The sequence below is a fragment of the Trachinotus anak genome, unplaced genomic scaffold (assembly GCF_046630095.1).
Source record: "Trachinotus anak isolate AG129_WGS33_773 ecotype Australia unplaced genomic scaffold, CSIRO_AGI_Tana_v1 ptg000015l, whole genome shotgun sequence".
NCBI lineage: Eukaryota > Metazoa > Chordata > Actinopteri > Carangiformes > Carangidae > Trachinotus > Trachinotus anak.
Window position 1 is genome coordinate 7,430,928 of NW_027273866.1, and position 22,500 is coordinate 7,453,427.

The following is a 22,500-nucleotide window of genomic DNA, read 5'->3' on the forward strand; positions in this document are numbered from 1 at the left end:
CTGGCCAAAGAGAGGGAGAGAGAGATAGAGACAGAGGGAGGGAGAGACAGAAGCAGAGGATGAGTGGGGGGAAAGGGAGGGGATGGCCGCCGTCTTCGGTTTCCAGAGCTCTCCCTCGGGGAAAGGATGTGCTGAATCAGGGCTTTGTCCGCCGGCACAATCGCAGCCCAGCGAGGGCACAAGGGTGCTCTGTGTGATAGTCAATAGACAGTGCATCTCGCTCTCTCCCCTCTCGCCCCATCACAACTCCCCAAACCATACCCTCCAACTGACACCTCCCTGTACGTTTACCTGCAGCTCAGCTGTACACACAGAAAACAAAACCTATAGTGGACCGCTTCCAGCTGGTTTGAAACCTTTTGCCTCTGTATAATAGGAAGAACTCAATCTGGTTCTATAACTAGTCCATGCCATTAGCTTCCAGCCTCACCTGTTTGTAGCCCACACCCCATTAACTGCTGATGTTAATAAGGAACAAAGGAAAAGGTCAAAGTCCACAATCTCGCTGCGCTGGTGTTGAGCAGATGAGGAGAAGGACTTGATTATCCTGTTAATAGTATGCTCTGTGTGCATAAGTGTGTGTGTATGTGCACGCTATGCACATTAATACTAATGGGATACTATGCTCTCTCAGTATGTACAGAGATGTTATGTGTGTACAGTGTGTCAGGACACCATTAGTTGACCATTAGGTAGTGTGTTTGCTCTGCTTACATTTGAGACAACTGGCGTCATGTTAACAGAATCGGGGAGTGGTCTGGCGTGTAATTGCATTTGTTTAAGATTGTGAGAAAAGGTGAGGGCCATGTCACACATGGCTTTCTGGGATAGTGAAGTAGGGGAAACGGCAGACTCGGGTGTCTATACGCTGGAAAAGCGTTGACAGTTTACAGTATCTAGCGGTGTATTTGCCTGCCTCAGCAGCTCCTGGTGTCCTGCTATCAGTCTGGGCTAAATGAGGCCTGACCGAATCATTTCATGTCTCAGCGTCAGACCCAGCACGATGTGCCCTCGCTCACTGCCATAAACACACACACCAACTATCCTGCCGTTATTTACCACTGCAGCAATGCACGCACATACACGCATATAGCCATACGCACGCGGGGTTGTTACATGGGCCTGAGAGATGACGCCGATGACAGATGACTGAGAGAAGCAGCATCTAAAAAAAGGAAGGAAATCGTCCCCTCATTATTCCCTCATCTCACAGGCAGCCAGTTGGTCATTTCCATGGCAGACAGAGAGAGAGGAGAGAGGCCGAGCAAGTCAGAGAGTGAATATGTCAGTTCTTGGCATCTCCGATGACTGACTGCTGTGCCACTGGAGCACTAATAACAATAAAGAGGGCACTAAGCCACACTCTATTTTTACTTCTCTGCCTCCTCTCTCCAGCCCAGGGGGGAATACATGCATAGACACATACACACACAGGCGCACACACACACACACACACACACACACACACACACACACACACACACACACACAGGAGAGAAGCTCTAATTAGTGGCAGAAAGGAATACAATGAGTGAGTTATTAAGACACAGGGGCGGATCGCAGCCAACCTTTGCCCCCTGTCAGATCACAGGTCACATGATAAGGGAAGGATATCCGCCAGACGACGGCGCCAAGCGGCCTGTGCCCACAGAGGAGATGAAATAGGCTCAATCTCTCCAGCCATGCAGAGCAGGGCATGGTGCACTGATTGTGTTTGTTTTATCTCTCTTTTTGAGAATCCCTCTCACCAGGAGGACAAACTCCACTAACAACAGACAGTCGTCATATCACACCACATACATTTATGTTTACATTGAGGTCCTATTATTTAGACACTTAGGAACACTGGAAGCTCATAAGAAGCTCATAAGCCTATACAGTATATGCAAACAATGTGTTGGTGGCAAAGTGTCCCAAAAAGATTTCTATGTCCTGTACGTAGTTGAATAAGAAAGAAAAATAGATACCTGAGCTAAAAAGACAGGTCAAACAGATACTACAGTTAAAAAAGACACACGCTTCATCAGTCATCACACTCACATGCCTTTACAACTTCTGCCTATCTATGTAGAATCCACATTCTGATCCCAGATTGCATCCTGCTGTAGCAAAGCATACAAATAAACTGAGTTTCACAGCATTCAGATAAACTGAGTATAGCCAGCATATACTCTGAACTGACTGCTCTGTGGCTCTCTTCACAGCATGTTCCCCATTTCCATTCATATCCTCTTTTTTTTTTCCCTCTCTCACTCCCTCCATGGTTCCCTCCAGACTTCTCACAGTTTAAACCACCCAACAGAGGTACAGGGAGGCTGTGCAGCAGGTTCACATGCAAAATGTCATTAACAGTAAAGCACATTTGTTTGTAGTGTCTGAGAACAAAAAAAAAAAAAAAAAGAAAATTTGTTCCTCCACTTAGCAAAGCGTTTTCCACCCCTCTCTCTCAGTCCAATAAGACACTTAGAAACACTGGCTTTTATGATTTTTTTATGATTTTTTATGATCCTCTGGTTTGGCGGCAGAGCCCATTATGAAATGCAAAATAATAACTAATATTTTCCAAATGTAACATAAAGCTATGAAACTGGCCCAGCTGCCTCTGTTTTTTTTCCACACTCTTTATAAGTATTTAAGTCCTATGAATCTCACACAGAGGCTTTTGAGGTCCTTTTCCCCTCTCCTTACTCTCCTTTACATCACTGCCTCTTGCTTTTTGCTTGCCTGTCTCTTTCTTTCTGCCACATTGGTGGGCTAGTTAACTGAAGTTGCTGGTTATCTGTCTAACTTTGACCCAGATGGAAATGTCAGGCCTTTTTTTGGCTGCAACCAGGGACTCCCGGCAGTGGCCATCTTATGCCCCTGGCTTTCTAAATATACAGCTGGAGTGTGGAGAGGTTGCGGCTGTGTGTGTGTGTGTCTGTGTGTCTGTGTGTGCGAGCATGAGTGTATATGTGCATCTGAATGAGAGAGCGAGACTATCGGGGCGCTGCCAACACAGGCATCATGATCCCTCTCATTTAGGGACCGCTAATTGGCAGTTAATTAGCAGAATTGACTCTGTTGTCAGATCCCAAGTGCCAGCCCCCCTACCAACACCCCCTGCCCGTTAAGTTCATTTGATCTGGCTGCTTTCTTGATGCTGTAATAATAATCCCATTTTATCAGTTTTGGAGGGAGAAACACATTTGGAAAAAAACATATTTTCATTATTGGCAGAGTAAAAGACTCCCTATTGTAGCAGGTTTCATTTTGTTTTTCATTTTGTTCGGCAGTTGTTACAGATCCAGATCTCTGTTCGCGGTGTACACATGCCGTACTCACAGGCTAAGCCATGGGAGTCTTAAACAGCTGATGCTACTGTGTTTATGTGTGCACTCACAGTATATGCGTTGTGTGTGAGTACATGAGCCCTGTGGAAACGTTCAGAGTGATTAACAGGGCCCACTCCCACTTTACCAGGCACTGGGGGCACATTGGGTCATAGCATGGCATGGACACCCACCAAGGCCATTTAGCAGCCCAGTGCCCACCTCTGTGTGAGTCTAGAGTTATGAAAAACAGGTGGTGCTTTAATAAAACTGGCACTGCCGGGCGATCATGCACCAAAATGAATGCTTTTTTTTAAAACTTGTTTTCCTATTACAAGCTCAAGTCTCTCCAAGGCTGTGGAATTCTCCCAGCAAAGACGGCATGCAAGGAGAACGAAGCCAGACGAGGCAAGATAGAGAGGCAAAGAGCTGAAAGAGGCATTACAGAGAAAGCATTAGAGAGAGATGGGAGGAGGGGGGTCTTTGTACTTCTCTGCTCCTTTTGGCTCTTTTATTCCTCAACGGCTTGGTTTTATTGGTGGGTCGTTTAATAACAAGGGCTCTGCGTTTGAAATGAAGTCGAGCTGCGTTTGCGTGGGCGAGCCTCCTTTTTTTTTATTTTAAGATGGTAATTTCTGTACTGGGGTGAGAACTGGAGAGAGAGAGAGAAAGAGAGAGAGAACGAGATAGAGAATACACTAGAGAGAGAGAGAGAGACTCAGAGGGAGAGCAAGAGGGTGAGAATGTGGGAGAGGGAGAACTCAAGGAGAATAGAAGGGAGGAAAGTAGGTTAATTTATTTCATTTGCAGGAAGAGAGAGAACTTAAAAAGAAAAAAAAAAGGTTGGTGATAGCGAGAAAGATAGTAGTAGGATGCTGTTTTCATGAACAAGCAGCTTAATGCATACGGGCAGCCACAGTAAGTCTGCCAGAATCTCCCTGTGCCTGAGGCCATCTGTGAGCAGAATAGCAATTTTATTACTTTGTCATTAAACCAATTTCACAGCAGTATTGTTTGTTAATGAGCAGCCGCAAACGAGCGAAGATGTCACGTTCTAGAATAGCAGCAAGATTTGTGACCCCAGTTCTCCTCCGTCTCATTCTCCCAACCTGTACCTCATTCTTATTCTTCTGCTCTTTTTTGCCGTCGTCTTCTTTCTTAACATGCTTACTGTCATCCTTGCTCTCTCCCTGCCATCCTCCCGTCTTGCTCATCCCTCCCTTTCTCCCCCCTGTTATAGGGGTCCCTGGCTCATAAAAGGGGAAACTGCTGAAAGATAAAATGCAAAGTCTATACAGTCAAGTCTCTGTTTATGAGCTTCCATTTGCCTTTAGAGCTCATTGGGACGAATGGTTTCTCCATGGGCTTTCAGGGCGTGCAGCTGGAAAGCCTGGGATATTGGCCTGCTATTTAGCTCTAAAGCCTAACATGGGTGCCAACGGCAAGTGCCAACAGAGGGACTAGGCGTCTGAATAGGTGCATAAGTCCTTTGGATTGTATGCTAGATGATGTAATGCATTTTTTGTGATTTTTCAAAGTTGTTTAGAGCACCAGGTTTGATCACTGCCTTTTTTTTTTTAATGTATTTGATTAGTGTTGAAGTCATGCATTTTAAGAGAAATCTAACTTATGGTCTGGTGCTTGTTTTTGGAATGGTCTGTTTTCACAAAGCAAGCCATGTGCTTCAGCTGCTGTGGTGCTATATGTGTTTTTATGGCTAGACGCTCTGTTTATGTTTTTACTCTGGAGGTCAATTGGCACAGATTCTTTTTGTGGCTTATGACCGAGAGAGAGAGAGAGAGAGAGAGAGAGAGAGAGAGAGAGATTTAAACTGAGGCCCCAGAGGATCAGACAACCTGACAGAGTAGATTTGGAATAATTACTTTTATCTGCTCAGGGAGATAGCCAAAGGAGCTGTGTGTTAGCTACAGGCTGCTGCTATGTGTGTCTTGGTGGTGATGTGTTTGGGAAGACTGAATGTTGTGTATATGTTTGTGTGCACGGTGTATGTTTTTGGAAAGGGGGGGAGTGTAGGGGTCTAAAAGGGATAAAGGTGACCAGGTGTAACAGAATGGCCTGGAGGGTGTGTGTGTGTGTGTATCTGTGTGTGTGTGTGTGTAAGAACAAGAGAGGACAGGAGCTCCTTCGCTGGCTGAGCTCTTTAAACTCTGTGAACCTCTACAAGGTATTTTCTCTCTGTCCAGGCATGCTCCTTCTCTCACTCTTTCTCTTGCTCTCTGTTTTTCTTTACCTCCCCCCTTTTTTCACACTCTGCACTCCCTCTCTCCCTGCATGTGGATATACAGTAACAGCATGTAAATAACCATCATGCTCTTCTATCTTTGCTTTGTCTGTGGGGTGTCACAGTCAAAATAACCCCCATTGACCCCCTTCCTTTAAAACACAATGAAAGTGAGTGTCTCTGGATATGAATGGGCAATCGAGTCGTAATCACATCCTCAACAATGATTGTGGATTCTTACCTGTTGTGTGTGTGTGTGTTTATGTGTATTTGCTGAAGCTATGATTCATGGCCTGGTGCCCTCTGTGGCTTTGAGGTGCAGGCCAATATGCCCATCATGGAAGACCCTATAAATCAATATAGCCCTTTGTTTGTTTAAGCCGTGCTCTGCCCCAGTTCAGGCCTGTTATGGATGAGATATCAGTAGAGTCGTTGCCAAGCAGAAAAAGGGAGGGACAGAGAGAGGGAGGGCGGGAGCGAGGGAGGGAGTCACAGGACCTCTCCACAAAAACAGTCCAATCTTAACTGGACCGTTGCCCAAAAATCTTGCAGATATCAAACCCGGTAATTTGCAATTTGGGAGAGGTGAGAAATAAACGGTGCGGCATGCTGCCACGATTCTCACGGCGCACACAGAAACACACATGTGCAGGCACTTTGATGAAGTTATCAGCGGAATTAGCCACTATTAGCCAACACTATTACATGCATAACAAGCTGCAGAGATACAGAGGAAGAAATGGAGAAAGGAAGGGGGAGAACAATGAGGGGTATATTACCCTAATCTAGGGTTTCTCTCTTCCCGGCCTTATGAATATTTATTCCTCCCATTACTGATGATGATGTTTCAATTGGGAGTTTGTGTGAGCATGTGCAGTAGGGGGAAGGGGTGGTGGGAATGCTTTTTCGCTGGTGGGGGTAGAGGGTGTCTGCCTGTAGCCCCCTGAAGATATATCTACTTTATCATCTCCTTGTTGCACTGTAAGGAGACTTTTTTTTAGCTTTCTGCTAAAGTATAAGGTGAAGAAAAAAGCAAGTTTCCAAACATACAGTATGTATCTGGCATTTGATAAAAAGTTGCACTGAAATAATCACAGATGTTAATATAAAACTCATCTCTGGATAGGTTCCTTTTTAAAAAAATGTTAACCTATAAAAAATAAAACATTTTTGAGAATGGGGTCATCTGTATTTTGGGGTAATTGCTAAACCCGTCTCGGGAAGAATCGCTCATGACAGTTCACTGACTCAATTTTAAGGAGCACATTGTGCAGTGTCGGCTGAATTGAATTAGACTTTCGTGAGACAGAGAGATTGTTTTACTTGTTCCAGGCTGTGACATATGAAGGACGCCAGTCAAAGCTGTAGACAGTCAGTGGTAGAGCTGATCTGAGAGGCATAGGGCTCGCTTCGGGCCACCAGGCACATCAGAGTCCCTGTGGTCTGCTCCACAGTGTCACTGCTGCCTCTGCCAGCAGTGCCCTCCACAAACAACAGCTATTTATATCACCAGGCTGCTGCTGGGCTTTTTAGCCCTAAACTCTGCTTTTCACCGTGCCTGCGCATGGTTGTCTGTTAGCCTGTGTGTTCACGCTTATGTATGTCAAAGCAATTATGTGCAATTGAAACTCAGATTAATTATTCAACAGGGAAGTCGGAGGCAAGCTCACAAGCATTTGACTGATGACTCTCGTGGTCAGTAATATGCGTTAGATGTGAACACACTTCCTCAGACACATCATGGAAATGTGTTTGGTGGAAACACTCACTCGCACGCCAGAGACACAATGATGAGAAGATGATGACATCCCAGTGGGAGGGAGAATCCCTTTCCAAACACACACACACACACACAGACACACACACACACACACAGACACACACACACACACACACACACAGACACACACAGACACACACACACACACAGAGTCCTGTACTCCACACTAGTCTGGCTCTGAGTGCAGCGGCTCCTAAACTCAGGCATTAGAGGATCTTGACAGTCTACCCACCAGGTTTAGGTGTCACTTTTTAATTGCTCAAACTGCTGTGCATTTTCACTGCCCTAAATTCATGGGTAATAGTACAGCAGTGTGAGGAGGGGAAAAAAAAGCGAGTGGCAAGAGCAGAGAGAGCATGTGCATGTATATATATGTTTGGGGGCGGGGTGGTAAAATGGGGGCACCTTCCCACTTCCAACATCCCATTGGCTCTGCTTTTTGACTTCTGCTAATGCATTTGAGATTCAGGAGCATAAGTTCATGTCTGCAAGTGTGTGTGTACATGTACAGCACCTGCATGCTCAGAGTGTACCCAAGCGTGTATGTGTGTTGCGTAAGGATGTAACTGCTGAAGCCCCTCTTGACAGGCCCCCTCTTCTTCTCTTTGAGCTGAACCCATTATAGTCTTATAAAGGAGGGAGAAGAGAGACGTTTGATATGAAGCAAAGGAAATAGATTGGCCTTATTTCCTGCCTGGCTGCTGCAACGCAGACACTTGTGTTGCCTAGACGATGCAGGCAATTGACACTCAATTTTGTTTGAAATATCACGCCTCTATCATGTCATTATCAGCTTCCCCTGGTAATCCACAAAGCCGCCCTGTTTGATATCTGACAATAAGGGGGAGTCACAGAGTCGCGGAATCTCTCACTCGATTACCAGGCAGAGAGGGAAAAAAGGGTTGAGAATGAAAGGGAGCAGAAGACGATAGAGCAAGAGACAAAAAAAAAAAAAAAAAGAGAGAGGGTGAAAGAAACAGAGATGGAAAGATAGTGCGGGAAAGAGACAGAGAGGCTAAAAAAGTCACACATTTGTATGATTGGAGCGAGATGTGGATGGAAATGGAGATTATACCTGCCCTCCCTGCAGAGACATACACAGGAGCCCAAAAGGCCTGGCATTGTGGGGAAAAAAAGGGGAAATCTGGGCAACAGGGGTGGCACTCATCACTGATTAAATGGGGTGATTTTGTGAGCACACCCACTCCTCTCAGGAGGGCTGATGGGTAGACCGGGGTAATGATAGTGCTGGATTCATTCTTTCTTTTATTTTATTCTATTCTCCTCCTCTCTCTTCTGTGTGATGTTTGAGTATTTGAGCGTGTGTGTGTGTTTGTGTTTGTGTGTGTGTGTGTGTGTGTGTGTGTGTGTGTGTTTGTGTTTGTGTGTGTGTGTGTGTGCCCGCCTGCCAGTATGCCTCTGTTCTATTCCTCGCTGGCCCTGCATGAAAGCAGGGAGCCCTCACCCACCCAAAAGGTGAGACATTGGCTTATGAGGAATGAGCGTTACCTTCCAGCGCTGACGACCTCTGTCATGCGCTATGTACTGGAACCTTTGACGGCGGCTAATATTGACATGTGCTGGATGTTTTCAGACGCTCCTCAAACAACGGAAAACACAGCTGTTGGTCCCTGAGCTCCTGGCCAGGCAGAGAATACCTTTTGTGCACCTATGCACATTAATAAGGTGTTATCTTAAGGGAGGAGGGAGCAAGAGTAAGAGGAGAGGGGCCTGGCTAACAAGGGAGATGTGGATAAACTCTTTCCTTAATCCCCGTGTCTAGTGGTGATATTCAAAAAATAACAGTGTTAGTAAAAAAACTTTCCAGGGCAGAGGTGGCAGTCTCTAAGGAAAGGAAGGTTAATGACAGGAAATATTAGGGGACTGTCTGGGAGAAAGAGAAAGAAGAGACGATTCCACCCTCCCTCCTAACATCAGAAAACTGGTAGAGCTAGGGCGGGTTAGCCATGCTGGGTTGCTACAATAAGGTGTCTTTCATACAGGTGTGTTGACGCCTGGGGCAGGCTTGGCCTCGGTCCATTCCATTCACCCTAGCTGATTTGAACAATAACTATCATATCTCTTAAAAGAGAAGGGAGGGTGAAGCGTTAAGGAGGAGATGCCTGAAAGCTGTGTCGGGGCCAAGAAAAACCCCCACTGCCGTTGTCAGAGCTTGTTGATGTTGTAGGGAGGAGAAAACGGGTGAGTTTTTTTTTTTTTTTTTTTTTTTCATTTTTTTAATGCCCCCCACCACTACCTACCCACCTCCCTCCACATTTTTCCTCTTCTCCTTTCTCTCCCTCCACATTCTGCACTGGATTCAGTGTTTTTGTGCCGTAGGACAGAGTGTGGTGAGGAGACAGAGGAACAAAGTGCTGCTGTGTGGAGCAGCAGCTGCTGCTTGCCGGATCAAAGAGGCAACAAGCGTGGTCTTCCTGGCCCAACGCTGCTCTGGAGGTGTTTGACGGACAGTCAGCAGCTGGGGCCGCACAGCCCGCCATGTAGGGGTCAGGCTGCTGGACTGCAAGGCCCAGGGGTGACATGCCCTGACTGGACAGGGGGAAGAGGGGAGAAGGTGCTAGATGGGAGGGTAAATAGAGGGAGAGATGTCTGTGTTTGTTTCTTTTGTTGTTTGTCTTGCTGTTGTAGTTCAGAGAGTTACTACGTATTTTTATCCCTCCCTCTACTGTATAGGACTTGTAATGAGCCATTCAGTTCTCACTTATTCATCATAATGCATGGCCGGTAGTGGAAGCCTGATTTTAAGGGTAGAAACATCACTAGAACAGCATTGCGCTCCACACTGCAGTATTCCACCTCTTTGGTGCTGACAGAAAATCAGATGGAGGAAAGAGAGACAGACAGAGAGCGAGCATGCCGCAGTGCTATTGATTTATTTTAATTAGCTGCTCGTTAAATCGTGTCAGTTTGCAACACAAATATATAATTCTTTGTCTGATTTTCCACTCGAGTCTTAATGACTCGTACTCCCCGGGTTTCAGAGAGGAATGACTTCTGCAGCTAGACTGACAGAGCAATGCAAATGTTACTCATATAGGGCTGAGAGGGTGTGTGGGGGGGGGGGGGGGGGGGGGGGATGCCACAAAAGGGCAATGAGTGGAGTAATAAAAAGGGAAAGAAAAACAGGTCAGTGAAAGTCCATGGAGGAGAGGTGAAACAGTCCCCCTTTGAGAGGCAGACAAAAGAGTGTGGAGGGGGGTATGGAGGCACTGTGGATGAGAGAGAGAGGGAGCGAGGGAGAGAGAGACAGAGGTAAAACTATGTAAACACAGTGGCTGCCCTGAACGTGGGCCCTCTTTGACGTTCCTAAAAAACGATCCTGCCTCGCTCCGCTTCACATCTGCACTAAATCAAACACGCGAGTGAGGTAATGTTCGCCCGGCTTATGTCTCTTGACTCCTGTTTTAACTTAAAGAAGGAAAGGAGGGGATAGAAAAAGGGAAACTCTGTCTCTGATAGGATGAGCTTGAGGAAGCTTCCTTGTTCCCACCCTATCTCATTGTCCTTTATCGTCATCCTGGAAGAGTGGAGCCCGTGAAAAGCTCCTTTGTGATAGTTTATGATAAATCCACAGATATTGCAGGTTCAGTCTGGTGGCAAGCTATGTATAAACTGTTACACGAGGCCTGTTAGGACCATGTGAGCTGATTCAATCAGTGTTGTTGACACTACAGTAGATCAGTGTTGGAGGTTCAGTAGTCCCAGACTGCCCCACTGTCTGACCGGACTATAATTAGTGTTTGCTTATACTAAACACACCCTCTTCATGGGGTTAATTTGCATGCACTTCCTGGTCAAAGGACATTGAATGTTTTTACTCCCTTCTGCCTGTCTTTCCTTTTTGGGGGGAGAGGATCACACTAAAGCGTTCCTTCTTTGATACCAGTGAGTTGTGACTCAATCGCTGGGGGTTTGGAATCTTTATTTCTGTCTGAAGCGGAAGTATGGAAGCAATGAGCTTTAATAGGAACCAGAGGACAGTCGTGTTTTCAAGCAGTGATAGGGGATTGAGTTCAGCACGTTCTTGTTCAGATTGTGTTGCATCTAATCTTCCTGTAAAGACAGACAGGGGCCCAGGAATTTGACTGACAAACGGAAACTTACCTCCCCTGTCCCTGGCTTATGAGCTATCGAAAATGGGCACGTGCAGGTCAGCCATGAAGGCAATAAACTGACAACGATTTCTGTGTCACAATATCAAAGCCACCTTCCTCCCTGCGTACGCTCTACAGGGCTACATTTGGAGCAGTCCGGCGCTCATTTCACGGAGAAGACGTGTTTAATATTTCTCAGTTTCTCTCTCTCGTCTCACTCCAGCTCTGGCTCTGTTTCCTTCTTTCATCACAAACTTGTCAAACGAGTGACCCCACTCCTGATTGGCTGGGTTTTCTCCAATCTCTGCAGCAATTGGCCCGCCAAGCAGCGAGACTATGTCTGCCTCTCTCTCGCGCTCTCTCTCTTGGCTGTGCTCCAGGGTAGGGTGGTTTGGCATGACGATTTCTCAGGGAAGGAATGCTGACAACAGGAGTGAGTTACCAGGTGTGGCTGCAAGTCAGTTAACCAGAAACAAGTCCTTTATGACAGATCGAGATGAGGAAGCTAGAAAGAAAAACAGAATAAATGGAGGCACTGAGTCAGACACAGTGAGGTCTTGAGGTTTGCTGTGATTTCATCTTCAAACTTCCAGTAGACGTCTAAGGTCCTTTGTCCTATGATGATGATGCAATCATCAAAGGGGGGTTGGAGGACTCTACTTCATAAAATAGCAGCACATGTTATGTTTTAGGATTATGTAAGTTTACTATTCGCCCAAGATCTCCTCTTCTGTCTCTTACATCTCCTTACCCTCAGCCCACCCCCCACCCCCCTACACACTCATACTCACAGAGGGTATAGCATAACATTGTATGCTAGCCAGGGTATTTAACACCTAAGCAGGAACTCTCTGAAGCCCCCCCATGTGTGAGCAGATATTAGTAACCAGGGATGCCGTGTTGATCCAGCCTAGCGGAGACCCTGTGTCAAGTGGACTCCTGCTGCTCTGGCTCCATCATTCATATCTGCCTGTTATTTTGCTCCGTGACATGCACAGCCTCAACACTCCGCGCACTAGTAAACTTACCACCCTCTATAATCATGGAACTGGGTTCTTAGTCCTGTAGTGGAGATTCATATTGTATCTGCGCATAACACGTGTTTGTATGCATGTGTCACTCAAGGCATGTCAGCAGGAAGAGCTACTGTAGGCCAATTGTCACTAGCGTGTGAAGAATGCGCTGACATGTAAATGGACACACACATTGACTGACACGTGCATAAATGTTCACATGCACACTCCAAAGCATGCTTAGCACTGCAAGTGCAGTTTTTTGCAGACTTATTGGCTGGAAGAAGCAGTTGCCCACATTAAACAGCAGTGGATCACTGCCCCCACCGGCCCGCTTTCTGTCAGGGTAATACACACACATTCTGAGCTGTATCCCAAGGAATGACCTCTTCACGACCCCCTAACCTTGCCTTTAATTATTTGTTTGAAGACAGCATGGAGTTCCCATGCTGAGAGGTACTGTGTGTACTGCGTGTGCATGTGTGTGAGTTGGTGTTCCTGTGCTCTAACATTCAGCAGAGGCAGGCCATAATAAGCAAGACCACCAGATGTAGATAATAAAACATGGGCTTTGGGCTGGAGGTTTTTTAGCTAGTGTCCCCTGTGAGCCTCCTGTGTTCTGGTTAGCCTACGGACACACTGGCTGTGGTTGTGGTCATGTCCACGGTGTCGATGTGTAGATTTACAACGCGCATGTATGTTTTAGCGAGTGCTTGGGAATTCTGAGTCCCTGTGGTCAACCTCTGTGTCTCTCTCAGGGCCCCGGGTTCTCAGATCCATCCATCTAGCTGTCCATCCAAGCTGACTGGCCTTCATCTCCAGAGGATTCCTGGTTGTGTTGTTCTAAGCACACACCATTAGCAGCTCACGGGTCGAGGGAAAACACTGTTATCAGGCCTGGCTCTGATAATCTCAATTGGCTTTACTCAGACTGATAAAAGGTGCTCTAAGGCCACCACAAGAGGGGCCCTTGGTCACCCCCCACCCCCTCCAGTGCACCGCATCACCTCCTGGTTACTGTGGCAACTTGCTTAGCGTACAAAAACAGATCCTGTATATGTGTGTGTGTGTGTGTGTGTGTGTGATATGGTGGTTTTTAGCCAACAGGGAATGTTGACAAGAAGCATGTCCATCTCAGAAGCAGCTTGTGGGGAAAATATTTAAATATCCATATGTTTGTCTCCACTGCTTTCATACTAAAAATTACCATTTCAATGAGAGCACACACTCCGGTAGCTACACATTTTTCTGTATACTGTACGTTATACGTTTCCTGTAAGAAGCAGGGAAAACACAAGAGGAAGAACACTTCTTTTCTTTCAAAGGAGCATTGAGAAAAAAAGAAATCTGAAAACGGCACTTTGATTCAGTATACTCTCCAGTACACAGAGTATTTCCTCTGCAGTCACTGGAAACCATAAGGGCAAATTTGGCACCTGGGAAGAACATTCCTAACATTATGTGTTTATGGTTATGTCCCAGAATAGGTAAGAATGCACATGGTTGTGATTTTGAGCCCCTTGGTGTGTCTAGGAAGGGAGAAAGCAGGACATATATTTTGGCAGGCCTTGTACTCTGAGCATAAAGAAGGAGTGTGATACCTGGAATGTCTTATTGTTTACTTGTTCAGCTGGTTTTGATGCTGGAAGCATCTTTCTCTGTACAGGCGTTTCTGACAGTATAGATCTAAAAATACTTCGTCCCTTTTGTTCTATTAAAATACTTTCACACATAGTAAAACTTAATCCTCATTCCTTTCTCAAATCACAAATCATGCATTACAATCATAGAATTTCCCATCCAACTCTCTCCCTCACGTACCTCCCCTCCCTTCCACCTCTTTCGTTCTTCCTTATTCTCATATGGATGTGTTTCATCTTTTTCTCTCAGGGGCCCGCGGCACCCCTGCGTAGCTGCACTCTGGATGCCCCCTGGCAAATGAGCACCACGTCTCTCTTTTCCCAACCGTGCATTTTGTACGTTTAACCATGTCACTTTGAGCCGGGCAGATTACAGGCGTTTAAGTTCATTGGAGAAAGTAAGGGCAGGTATCAGGGCTTCATGGGGGATTAGGAGACCAAATTGGTTCCAGCTCTCCCTTCCTTCTAATGACCAGTTCTTTAGCCGTACTGACGGTGCCGTGGTTCGTACGTCAGAAAGGGCGGCGGGGCCTTTTTTTCTCTCTTTCTCTCTCTTCTTCTTTTCTGGAACCAGCAAAGGACTCCATCCTGGACAGCTCCAACGTGATTTGAAACCCCTCTTTAATATCAACCACATGGTGGTACCTGTAGTGCTAAGTCCACACAACATTTTTAGTACGTGAGCGTGAATGCGAGAAAGAGACAGAAAAGAGGAAGAAAGAGAGAAAAGTGGAGAGCTCGCTCGACCTGAGCGGCCAGCTTGCATTTGACACAGCCCATGGCATCCCCTTCCAGGTTAAAAAGGTTGCCCCTGGCTGGCAGTCACCTCCAAGTGACCTCTGGCTCTGCACTGGAAAAGCCACAGGAGCAAGGCTGGCTGTGGAGGCTTTGTGGAGCTGCACTTATTCGCTGCTGTGGCGGTGATAAAACTTCAGACAGCCTAATTGATGGGCTCGCTGACATAACAATACCTTGTGAAAGCACGGAGTGGCCCATGCCTGGTCCTCATTTCTAGACAGCTGGAAGGGGAGCAGAACCCCCTACAATGCAGCCAGAGTGGGGGTCCCACAGAGGGGAATGGTGGAGGTGGGGGTGGAGTGATGGGGAGTAATGAAAGGAACCATTTGTATCCTGAACTTTGCTAACTTGAAGCTTACTTTGAAATTCCAATGGGTGATAACCCTGCAGAAATAACTTTGTTTTGGAGGGGGAACCGTAGACAGGATACTGTACACTACGTATAAAGTTGGTTTGTGATGTGTGCAAGTGAAAAAGAGAAAGAGGAGAAAGGGATGTGCCAAGATGAGGGTTCTCCTGTGCCCGAGCTACACTTAATACTTGAGGAATGTCACCCTGGTGCCCATAGTAACCGAACGTAATCAAAAGCTTTATTAAAAGAGGGGGGAATAGATCATAAGGAACATTAAAAGTATCCCTCACTGGGTTCCCAAGTCAGCACACAATTGCCCTTTGTTTGTTGCTGTTTTGTTGTGAGCGCCTCTCTCAAGGACTCGGTGGCTAATGTTGCCATTAAGTCATGCAAAACTGTTTTGTCTTTGTGGTGGCTCGTGATGAATCTTCCTGGGTGTGAATGCAGTGTGATTTAACGTTTGTTTTTCTCTTCTCTCTGTTTTTTTTTTCTCTCTCTCTCTGCCAGGTTCATTAACGCCAGGAGAAGAATAGTACAGCCTATGATTGACCAGTCAAATCGAGCAGGTAAAATAAATAAATAAATAAATGAGTAAAAGAACAACCCAGCCAATGTACAGTAGAGTACTGCTTCTCTCCCTTTCCTTCCTCAGCATGAAGACACCCTTTCCAAATCCTTTACTGGCATGAACATCATGCCTGGAGCCCAGATTTTTTAAAGGGGTGCCCTACATCTCCCCCCCCCCCAAAAAAAAATCCCTTCTACTCCCTTCTCTTACCTCCCTCCCTTCATCCCCCTTTTCCATTTTCTCAATGAGATGTGTTCAGCAGCGGTGCGGGCCGTTTACTGATTGACTCTAATTGGAGATTTCCCAGTCTAAGTGGAGAGAGAGGTGTATTAGCACTCTCTCTGTGAATTACTAATTGGACACAAGAGGAGTGCCAGAAACGCTAGCAGCAATTTATGAGTTATCTCCTTTTTTAAGCTGTTTTGTTTTTAGTTTTTTTTTTTTTCCTGTCCAGGGTTAAAGGAAGGGAGGGGTGGGGGATCATGGGTCTTGAAATTTCAAATTTCAAATTTCAAGACCGCTACATAGCTACTCAGTCAAATTTTCAGTTAACAGTATCAATTAGAGTATTTCCAGTCATGAAAACTGCCCTTAGGAGGGAGAATGAGTTCTATATCAAAATCAGATCTGATGTTTTGATTTAACATCTATGCAGGGGGAGAATTCCATTTCTTTAAAACAGATTATGGAAAGCGTCGTATTGTTAAACGATCACACATTTATTTCCCACATCTATTGTGGTCAGATTACAAAAAGCACAAAGTGAGTAGTAAGCACCCCACTCTGTGATCCTGTGGAATGAGTCAGTCACCCTAAGCTTCATTGACTGTGGCATTACCAAAAAGAAGCCAAGTAATTTGTCTCGGGGAGGGAGAAGCTGTTTTTGTTGATTAGCAAGCTCCCCGTCTTAAAAAGGTCCCGACACACCGGGGTGGAGATTGTTGAAACGAACATGAGCCATGATTAAAATGAGATACACTTACAAATGTGGGCAACTCATTCTGCAGTCACTGGGCTTTTGTGCGGAATATTTGACAGGATGCAACCAATATGTGCCAATCAACAATCTCTTAACAAAAATAGCATGACTAACACCCCCCCCACCCCCCTTAATCTTTACGAATTACAGATTATCCAAGATAATACTGCTATAGCCCCAGAATACACTGTTTTCTACAGTCTCCAAAGAGCATTAATTCATTAGGGCTGATAATAAACATATCAAGATACAAATTAGCAAATTGATAGTTTATCTTCTAAATGACAGATAATCAGGTAAATCATTCATTATATTGAATGATGTAGCAGACGTAGGATTATCTACCTCTTTAGATTGTATGTTGTGTTACATAGAGTTGTATTTTATCTTATGTTTAAGAGTAGACATGTTTATGCTGGGTACTGTACATCACCACTGACTGGGTGAACTGCCTGCTGTGGCAGAAATTCTTCTCATCCTGTCAAACTGCATGCTTTCTTCTGTCGGTTAGAGAACAATGTTTCTCCTGTGAGTGTGGTTTTGAATGACACTGGCTGCGTGTGCGCACGCGAGCGTGTGTGTGTGTGTGTGAATGTGTGTGTGTTGTGCTTGCATGCATGCCTGCATGAGGACCTACTGTATGCGTGTTTGCATGCCACACGTCAGTCAATGCGGTCCACAAACATGAGCACAATGTCTTACAGTATGTTTGGGCTGGAGCTGGGACAATTGCTGATTGTCTGGTGTGTTTTCTCTTCTTCTTCCCCCCTCCCTTTTTCATGTCCACGTTTTGACTACAATCAGGTTTTCTTCTTGATCCTTCAGTGAGCCAAGGAGCAGCATACAGTCCAGAGGGCCAGCCGATGGGCAGCTTCGTGCTGGATGGTCAGCAGCACATGGGGATCCGACCAGCTGGTAAGTCCGTCCACCTCTCTTCGCCTGTCCCACCTCCTTTTGTCATGCCTGCTTTACCAGACACCAGTCTCACCTTCTGTTATCGTAGCGCTGATCAACACTGATCCTCTTGTCTGACGCATGAGATTTAGTCACCGCAACACTGAGTGGGTCCCCAACTCAGAAAACCCTAATGCTAACAAGTGCTACACAACCACAATAACACTTCTGTTTAAAGGTAACCCCGCCCACCATTCCCCGGACTGTCTGCTGCCTGTCTTGCTTGTCTTTCTCTAATCTAACACATCTGGGAACATCCCTCATAAAAGAAGGGATTTGTGGGATGCAATGCAAAATAAAAACACGAATGCCACTTCTTCACATCTTCCTCTTCCCCTTCCCCCGTCCTCGTCATTTCCCATCTAATGCTAACCAACCTCATCCTCTCTATGAGCGGGTCTTTTCTGACCTGTCTGTGATTCAAACTCCTGCTGACCTTTTTCTGGCGTTATCTCCTCTTTCTAGGGCCTATGAGTGGAATGGGGATGAATATGGGCATGGATGGGCAATGGCACTACATGTAACCTCCATCTTGTAAAGCAAAACGCAAAGAAAAAGGGGGAAGTAAGTACTGGGCTCTTTTCCTTGTATTTTACACTTTGGGGCTGAGGGTTTTATGTTTTTTTCCCACCCACGATTCCCTTTCACTTCACCACCACTAGCCCTTCTTACCTTGGCCATAGTTTTGCAGCAATCCCCACAGCATCAACAACCATGAGCTAGCATGCAGGGCTGTTTTATCAAGATGCTTTAAAGGGTGGGGTGGTGGTGTGGAGGGGGTGGTAGCCAAGGATGAATTGAAGACTTGGAAAAAAAGAGGGGGAACCGTCCTGGGACAGAGAGGAGCGGACTTGTGGCGCCAGACAACGGGAACAACAACAGAAGAAGGAGGGGAAGAAACAACCTGGCATGGCATGCACAAATTTATTTATCACAACAGCGCCATCGCTCTCCCCATCCCGGACAGCCAATGCAAATGTTGGACATTTAGGGAAAAAATAACATCTCCTGGGGAAGGGGCTGACGGGGAGAAATTAAGCAGGCTCCAGTGAAGCGATAAAGAAGGAGAAGTGAAACTGTCCTCCGAGTGACATAAATCTGTCTGGGGAAGGATTGATGCCCAAATTATCTTATATGCAAAGACGGGAACACCGCAGTACATTACGGTCCTGAGCGAGATATACGGGCCATGGGTGACATGGCCGATCCTTCACTGGGGGTTTGGTTTGAGCTGTGTAAAGGGAGGAATGAGTTTGTGTGTGTATGTGTGTGTGTGTGTTTGGGGTGGGTGGGTGGGAGTGGGGGTGTGGGTGGGTGGGGGGGGTCTTTTGATTATTTTTTACTGGAGGGAGACGATTTAAGGAGGGGGCGGGGGCCAGGGACTAGCCTGACCTGAGACTCGCAGACAAGAGCAGGGAGACATTGAGATAAATTTATAAGGTTGTAGACACAAGCATGGCTGCATCTAAAAGGAGGGGAACTGTTTCACACATACAGATGCAGTCCCTCTGTGTCACTGTCTTCCTGGCTCTCTCTCTCTCTCTATCACATCCACACACACACACAATCCCTACACAGCTAAATGGCGGCAGTCTGATTAAGGTGGCCATTCCGCCTCCCGCTAGTGCCACACTGCTGACATTTGAAAAATCAAGACATATCACATCCCAAAGGCGGCAGGGCAGAAGAGATTTTATTTAACACCTAAACTCCCTTGCCCAATGAGGCACAATATAATAACACTTACCTTGATTAAAAGAACCCTTTATATGTAAATGGAGACTGGATTTTCCAAAGGGTCACAGCAGCAATTCTGCCGACAGAGATCATTTCACCCCTCTAGTCCTTGCTTCCTCTCTCTCTCTTCCTCTGTTTCTCTGTGTCTCTCGCTCATTTTCTCTCATCCCCTCCTGTCTTTGCTAATGGCAGCAGGAAAAAAAAAAAAAAAAGAAAATCAGGAAGCAATGTTCCCTAAAACAGCCACACAGAGACAACATTTGCTCAGGTTGGCTAATTCTTAATATAGGGCTATATAATTTTGAGACTATTTAATTACGTAACATACTTTATGCTTCATGACCAATTACATTAATAGCTTAATACAGAGGAATATTATCCTCTCTTGATTTGATTACACAGCCACACAATATGGTATATTTGGTACTTAATTATGGCCAGCCATTGAGCAGGACTGCTGTGCCATAACAGAAGTGCACAGGCAACCAGGGAGGCAGGCATGCAGAGATGGAGAGAGAGAGAGGCCCGGTCTGTCCTCACTTATTGTCTTCAGATGGTTTTACCACTCTTGTTAATAAACGAGGGGAGGGGGGGTCTCAGATCTACTTAACGGAATGACTGCAGCTTACAAGACTGGAGATTAGCAGCTTACAGTGTCAAAAACATCTGCTGGGCCTTTTAACAGGAGCTGCTCCAGGTTATATGGAGGTGAGGGCACCCATCATACCCCAACACCCTGAATGATTTATTTATTTTATGACCCCAGTAGTGAGGTTTTAAGAGACCTGCTCTGACAAACATGTGCATTTCAAATGAACTGACATGGAGAGGGAGTATTAGAAAATGGCAAAGCTTTCAACCAATGAGACTGGTCATTAATCTTGGCCTTTGCTGTCTCTCTTTTCCCCTCTCCTTTCTGCCCTCCTCCTCTTCCTTTTCCCCTCACCGGGGCCCTCCAGTGTAATTTCTTAATTGCAGTGTACTAAGGTGGAGGAATGCAGAGAGTGAGCATGCCTAGTGACCTTGCAGTGACCTCTCCCCTCCTATTACAGCTTCTAATCCCCCAGGGGTTCACATTACAAAGCAGGCCGGCCCAAACCCAATCCCAGAACCCAGGCCCCCTGGCTCCAGCGGGACCCCCCGCTCTCACTCGTCTCTCCCCAAGGTCCAGGCCTCTAGACAAGCCATGTTCCCATACTCCAGTCCCAGGCTCCAGGAACAACCCCCCCCCCCCCCCACCCCCGACATCTTACTTTTTTCTTTCTGATTACAACAAACAGCCGTGTGAAAAGTCAAACAGTGGCACTGCTGAGCCAGCTCTGTGTCCTGGGTCCTGTCACAGTATGAGAGATGCCAGCATGCTGAGGCCTCTGCACATATGAAGTGGAATCCATCTTAAGGGACATCAACATACCCCACCTCCCTTTTCCTTTCCTTTCTCTTGCTGCTTCTTTTATCTTTGTTACTCTGCTCTTGCTGCTGTTTCCTACTCTTTACTCTCCAAAACCCACACTCTGCACATCAAGAGCAGCACTTCATTTTGCTTAAAATGTTGTCATTCAAGGGTGGAACCCAGCTCTTAATGCTCGCCGTCTTGGTGATGCAGCTTACTGAGTCCTAAATTATTTAATAACTTCTTTAAGGAATTCTAAATCAAATATGTTCACAGAGGCACATCCCCAAGAGAGGATGCCTGTTCCGTTTGTCACTAAAGTCAGCAGGGGAATTAACTGTTCCACTTGTAAAAGTATTAGCACTTCTCCACATCAATACGGCTGGTTGGTTTTCCTCACATCCTCCAGGACTGCAGTGTCTGTGGATGACTGAGGATCATTTTCCAACCTGAGACCTGACCACAACGCTATTGGGCATTGTAAACCACTCACCATAGCCTAAAATAGCCCAGTGCAATAATGTCTCTCTTTACTTGTAGAGGCTAAAAGCGCTGTAGTCACAGGCGCAGTGTCATAAAATCTGCACAGCTCTTTGTTGTCGAAGTTAAATTGAATTAAGGGCTGCTAATGGAGGAGGAGGATGTCAAAGCTTGCACTGAGAAAATAATTTTATTGCCTGCATAAATACATTCCTCTCCTTCTGTCTCTCTCTCAGGTCTGCCAGGCATGCCAGGGGAGTACGTACCTCAGAGCGGTCCTATGGGCATGAGCATGGCCCCACCCACTTACACCACCCCTCATCCGATGACCCCTCACCCTTCCCAGCTCCGACACGGACCCCCTCTCCACGCGTACCTGCCCGATCACCCCCACGCCCACCACCCTCATCACCAGCCTCACCACGCCATGCTGATGCACGGAGGACCCTTGTCGCACCCAGGAATGACCATGTCTGCACAGAGACCCCCTTTGCTCACTCCCATTGACCCCAGTACTGGAGGACAAGGCCTGGACATCCATGCCCAATAGTATAAGGGAACTTTGCTACCACGACAACAGCAGCTACTACAAGAAAACAGTAAAAAAAAAAAAGAAAGCAGCAGCTCACAATAAATCCTATTTTGAGACTATTTTTAAGAATAAAAAGCGAACCCTTTTGACCAGAATTTGACACTAAAGAAACAGAATTCCAGATGAGCTGTGATAATTCTTTTTTTTTTTTTTTTTTTTTTTTTTTTTTAACTTGTCAATTTTGTTACTTTCATCCAAACGGAGGACCAAGCTGACAAGAACACTTTGTAAAGTCTTGGGCTTTTGGTTAAGATCAACAGAGGATGTTCTGACGTACACGTGTGCAACGAACGGACAGATGCACGCATTCGACAACACACACTTTTCGCACACTCACTTACACACCATCATAAACATGTTCAGTACACTTTCATGTGACGCGCTCAAACGCTTCGAAAAATAAAATCACTCTGGAAGATTTAAAAAAGAAACAACAGAAAGACTCCAAGAGTTATAACTACTGTAGTATAAAAAGTATAGATAAATAAGTTAAAACTTGTGCATTTTTTGTTGATCACATGGTTTATGTTTCCTGAACTAGTTTTA

General features: G+C 45.9%; 1 protein-coding gene across 8 annotated transcripts in view; it reads left to right on the plus strand.

Moving 5' to 3' along the window:
- Positions 1-22,023, plus strand: part of meis2a (Meis homeobox 2a) — a 179,982-nt gene extending 157,959 nt beyond the window's left edge. For 3 of the 8 annotated variants that reach the window (XM_071497766.1, XM_071497762.1, XM_071497763.1), the window contains exons 10-12: positions 15,759-15,817; positions 17,603-17,713; positions 21,599-22,023. In XM_071497766.1, coding sequence (XP_071353867.1) covers positions 15,759-15,817; positions 17,603-17,713; positions 21,599-21,912 — 484 coding nt within the window. In that variant the 3' untranslated portion in view covers positions 21,913-22,023. Of the gene's footprint in view, positions 1-15,758; positions 15,818-17,602; positions 17,714-18,217; positions 18,317-21,598 lie in introns of all 8 variants that reach the window. The other 5 variants (XM_071497770.1, XM_071497769.1, XM_071497767.1 and 2 more) reach the window with 4 other exon arrangements.
- Positions 22,024-22,500: the final 477 nt, after the last annotated feature.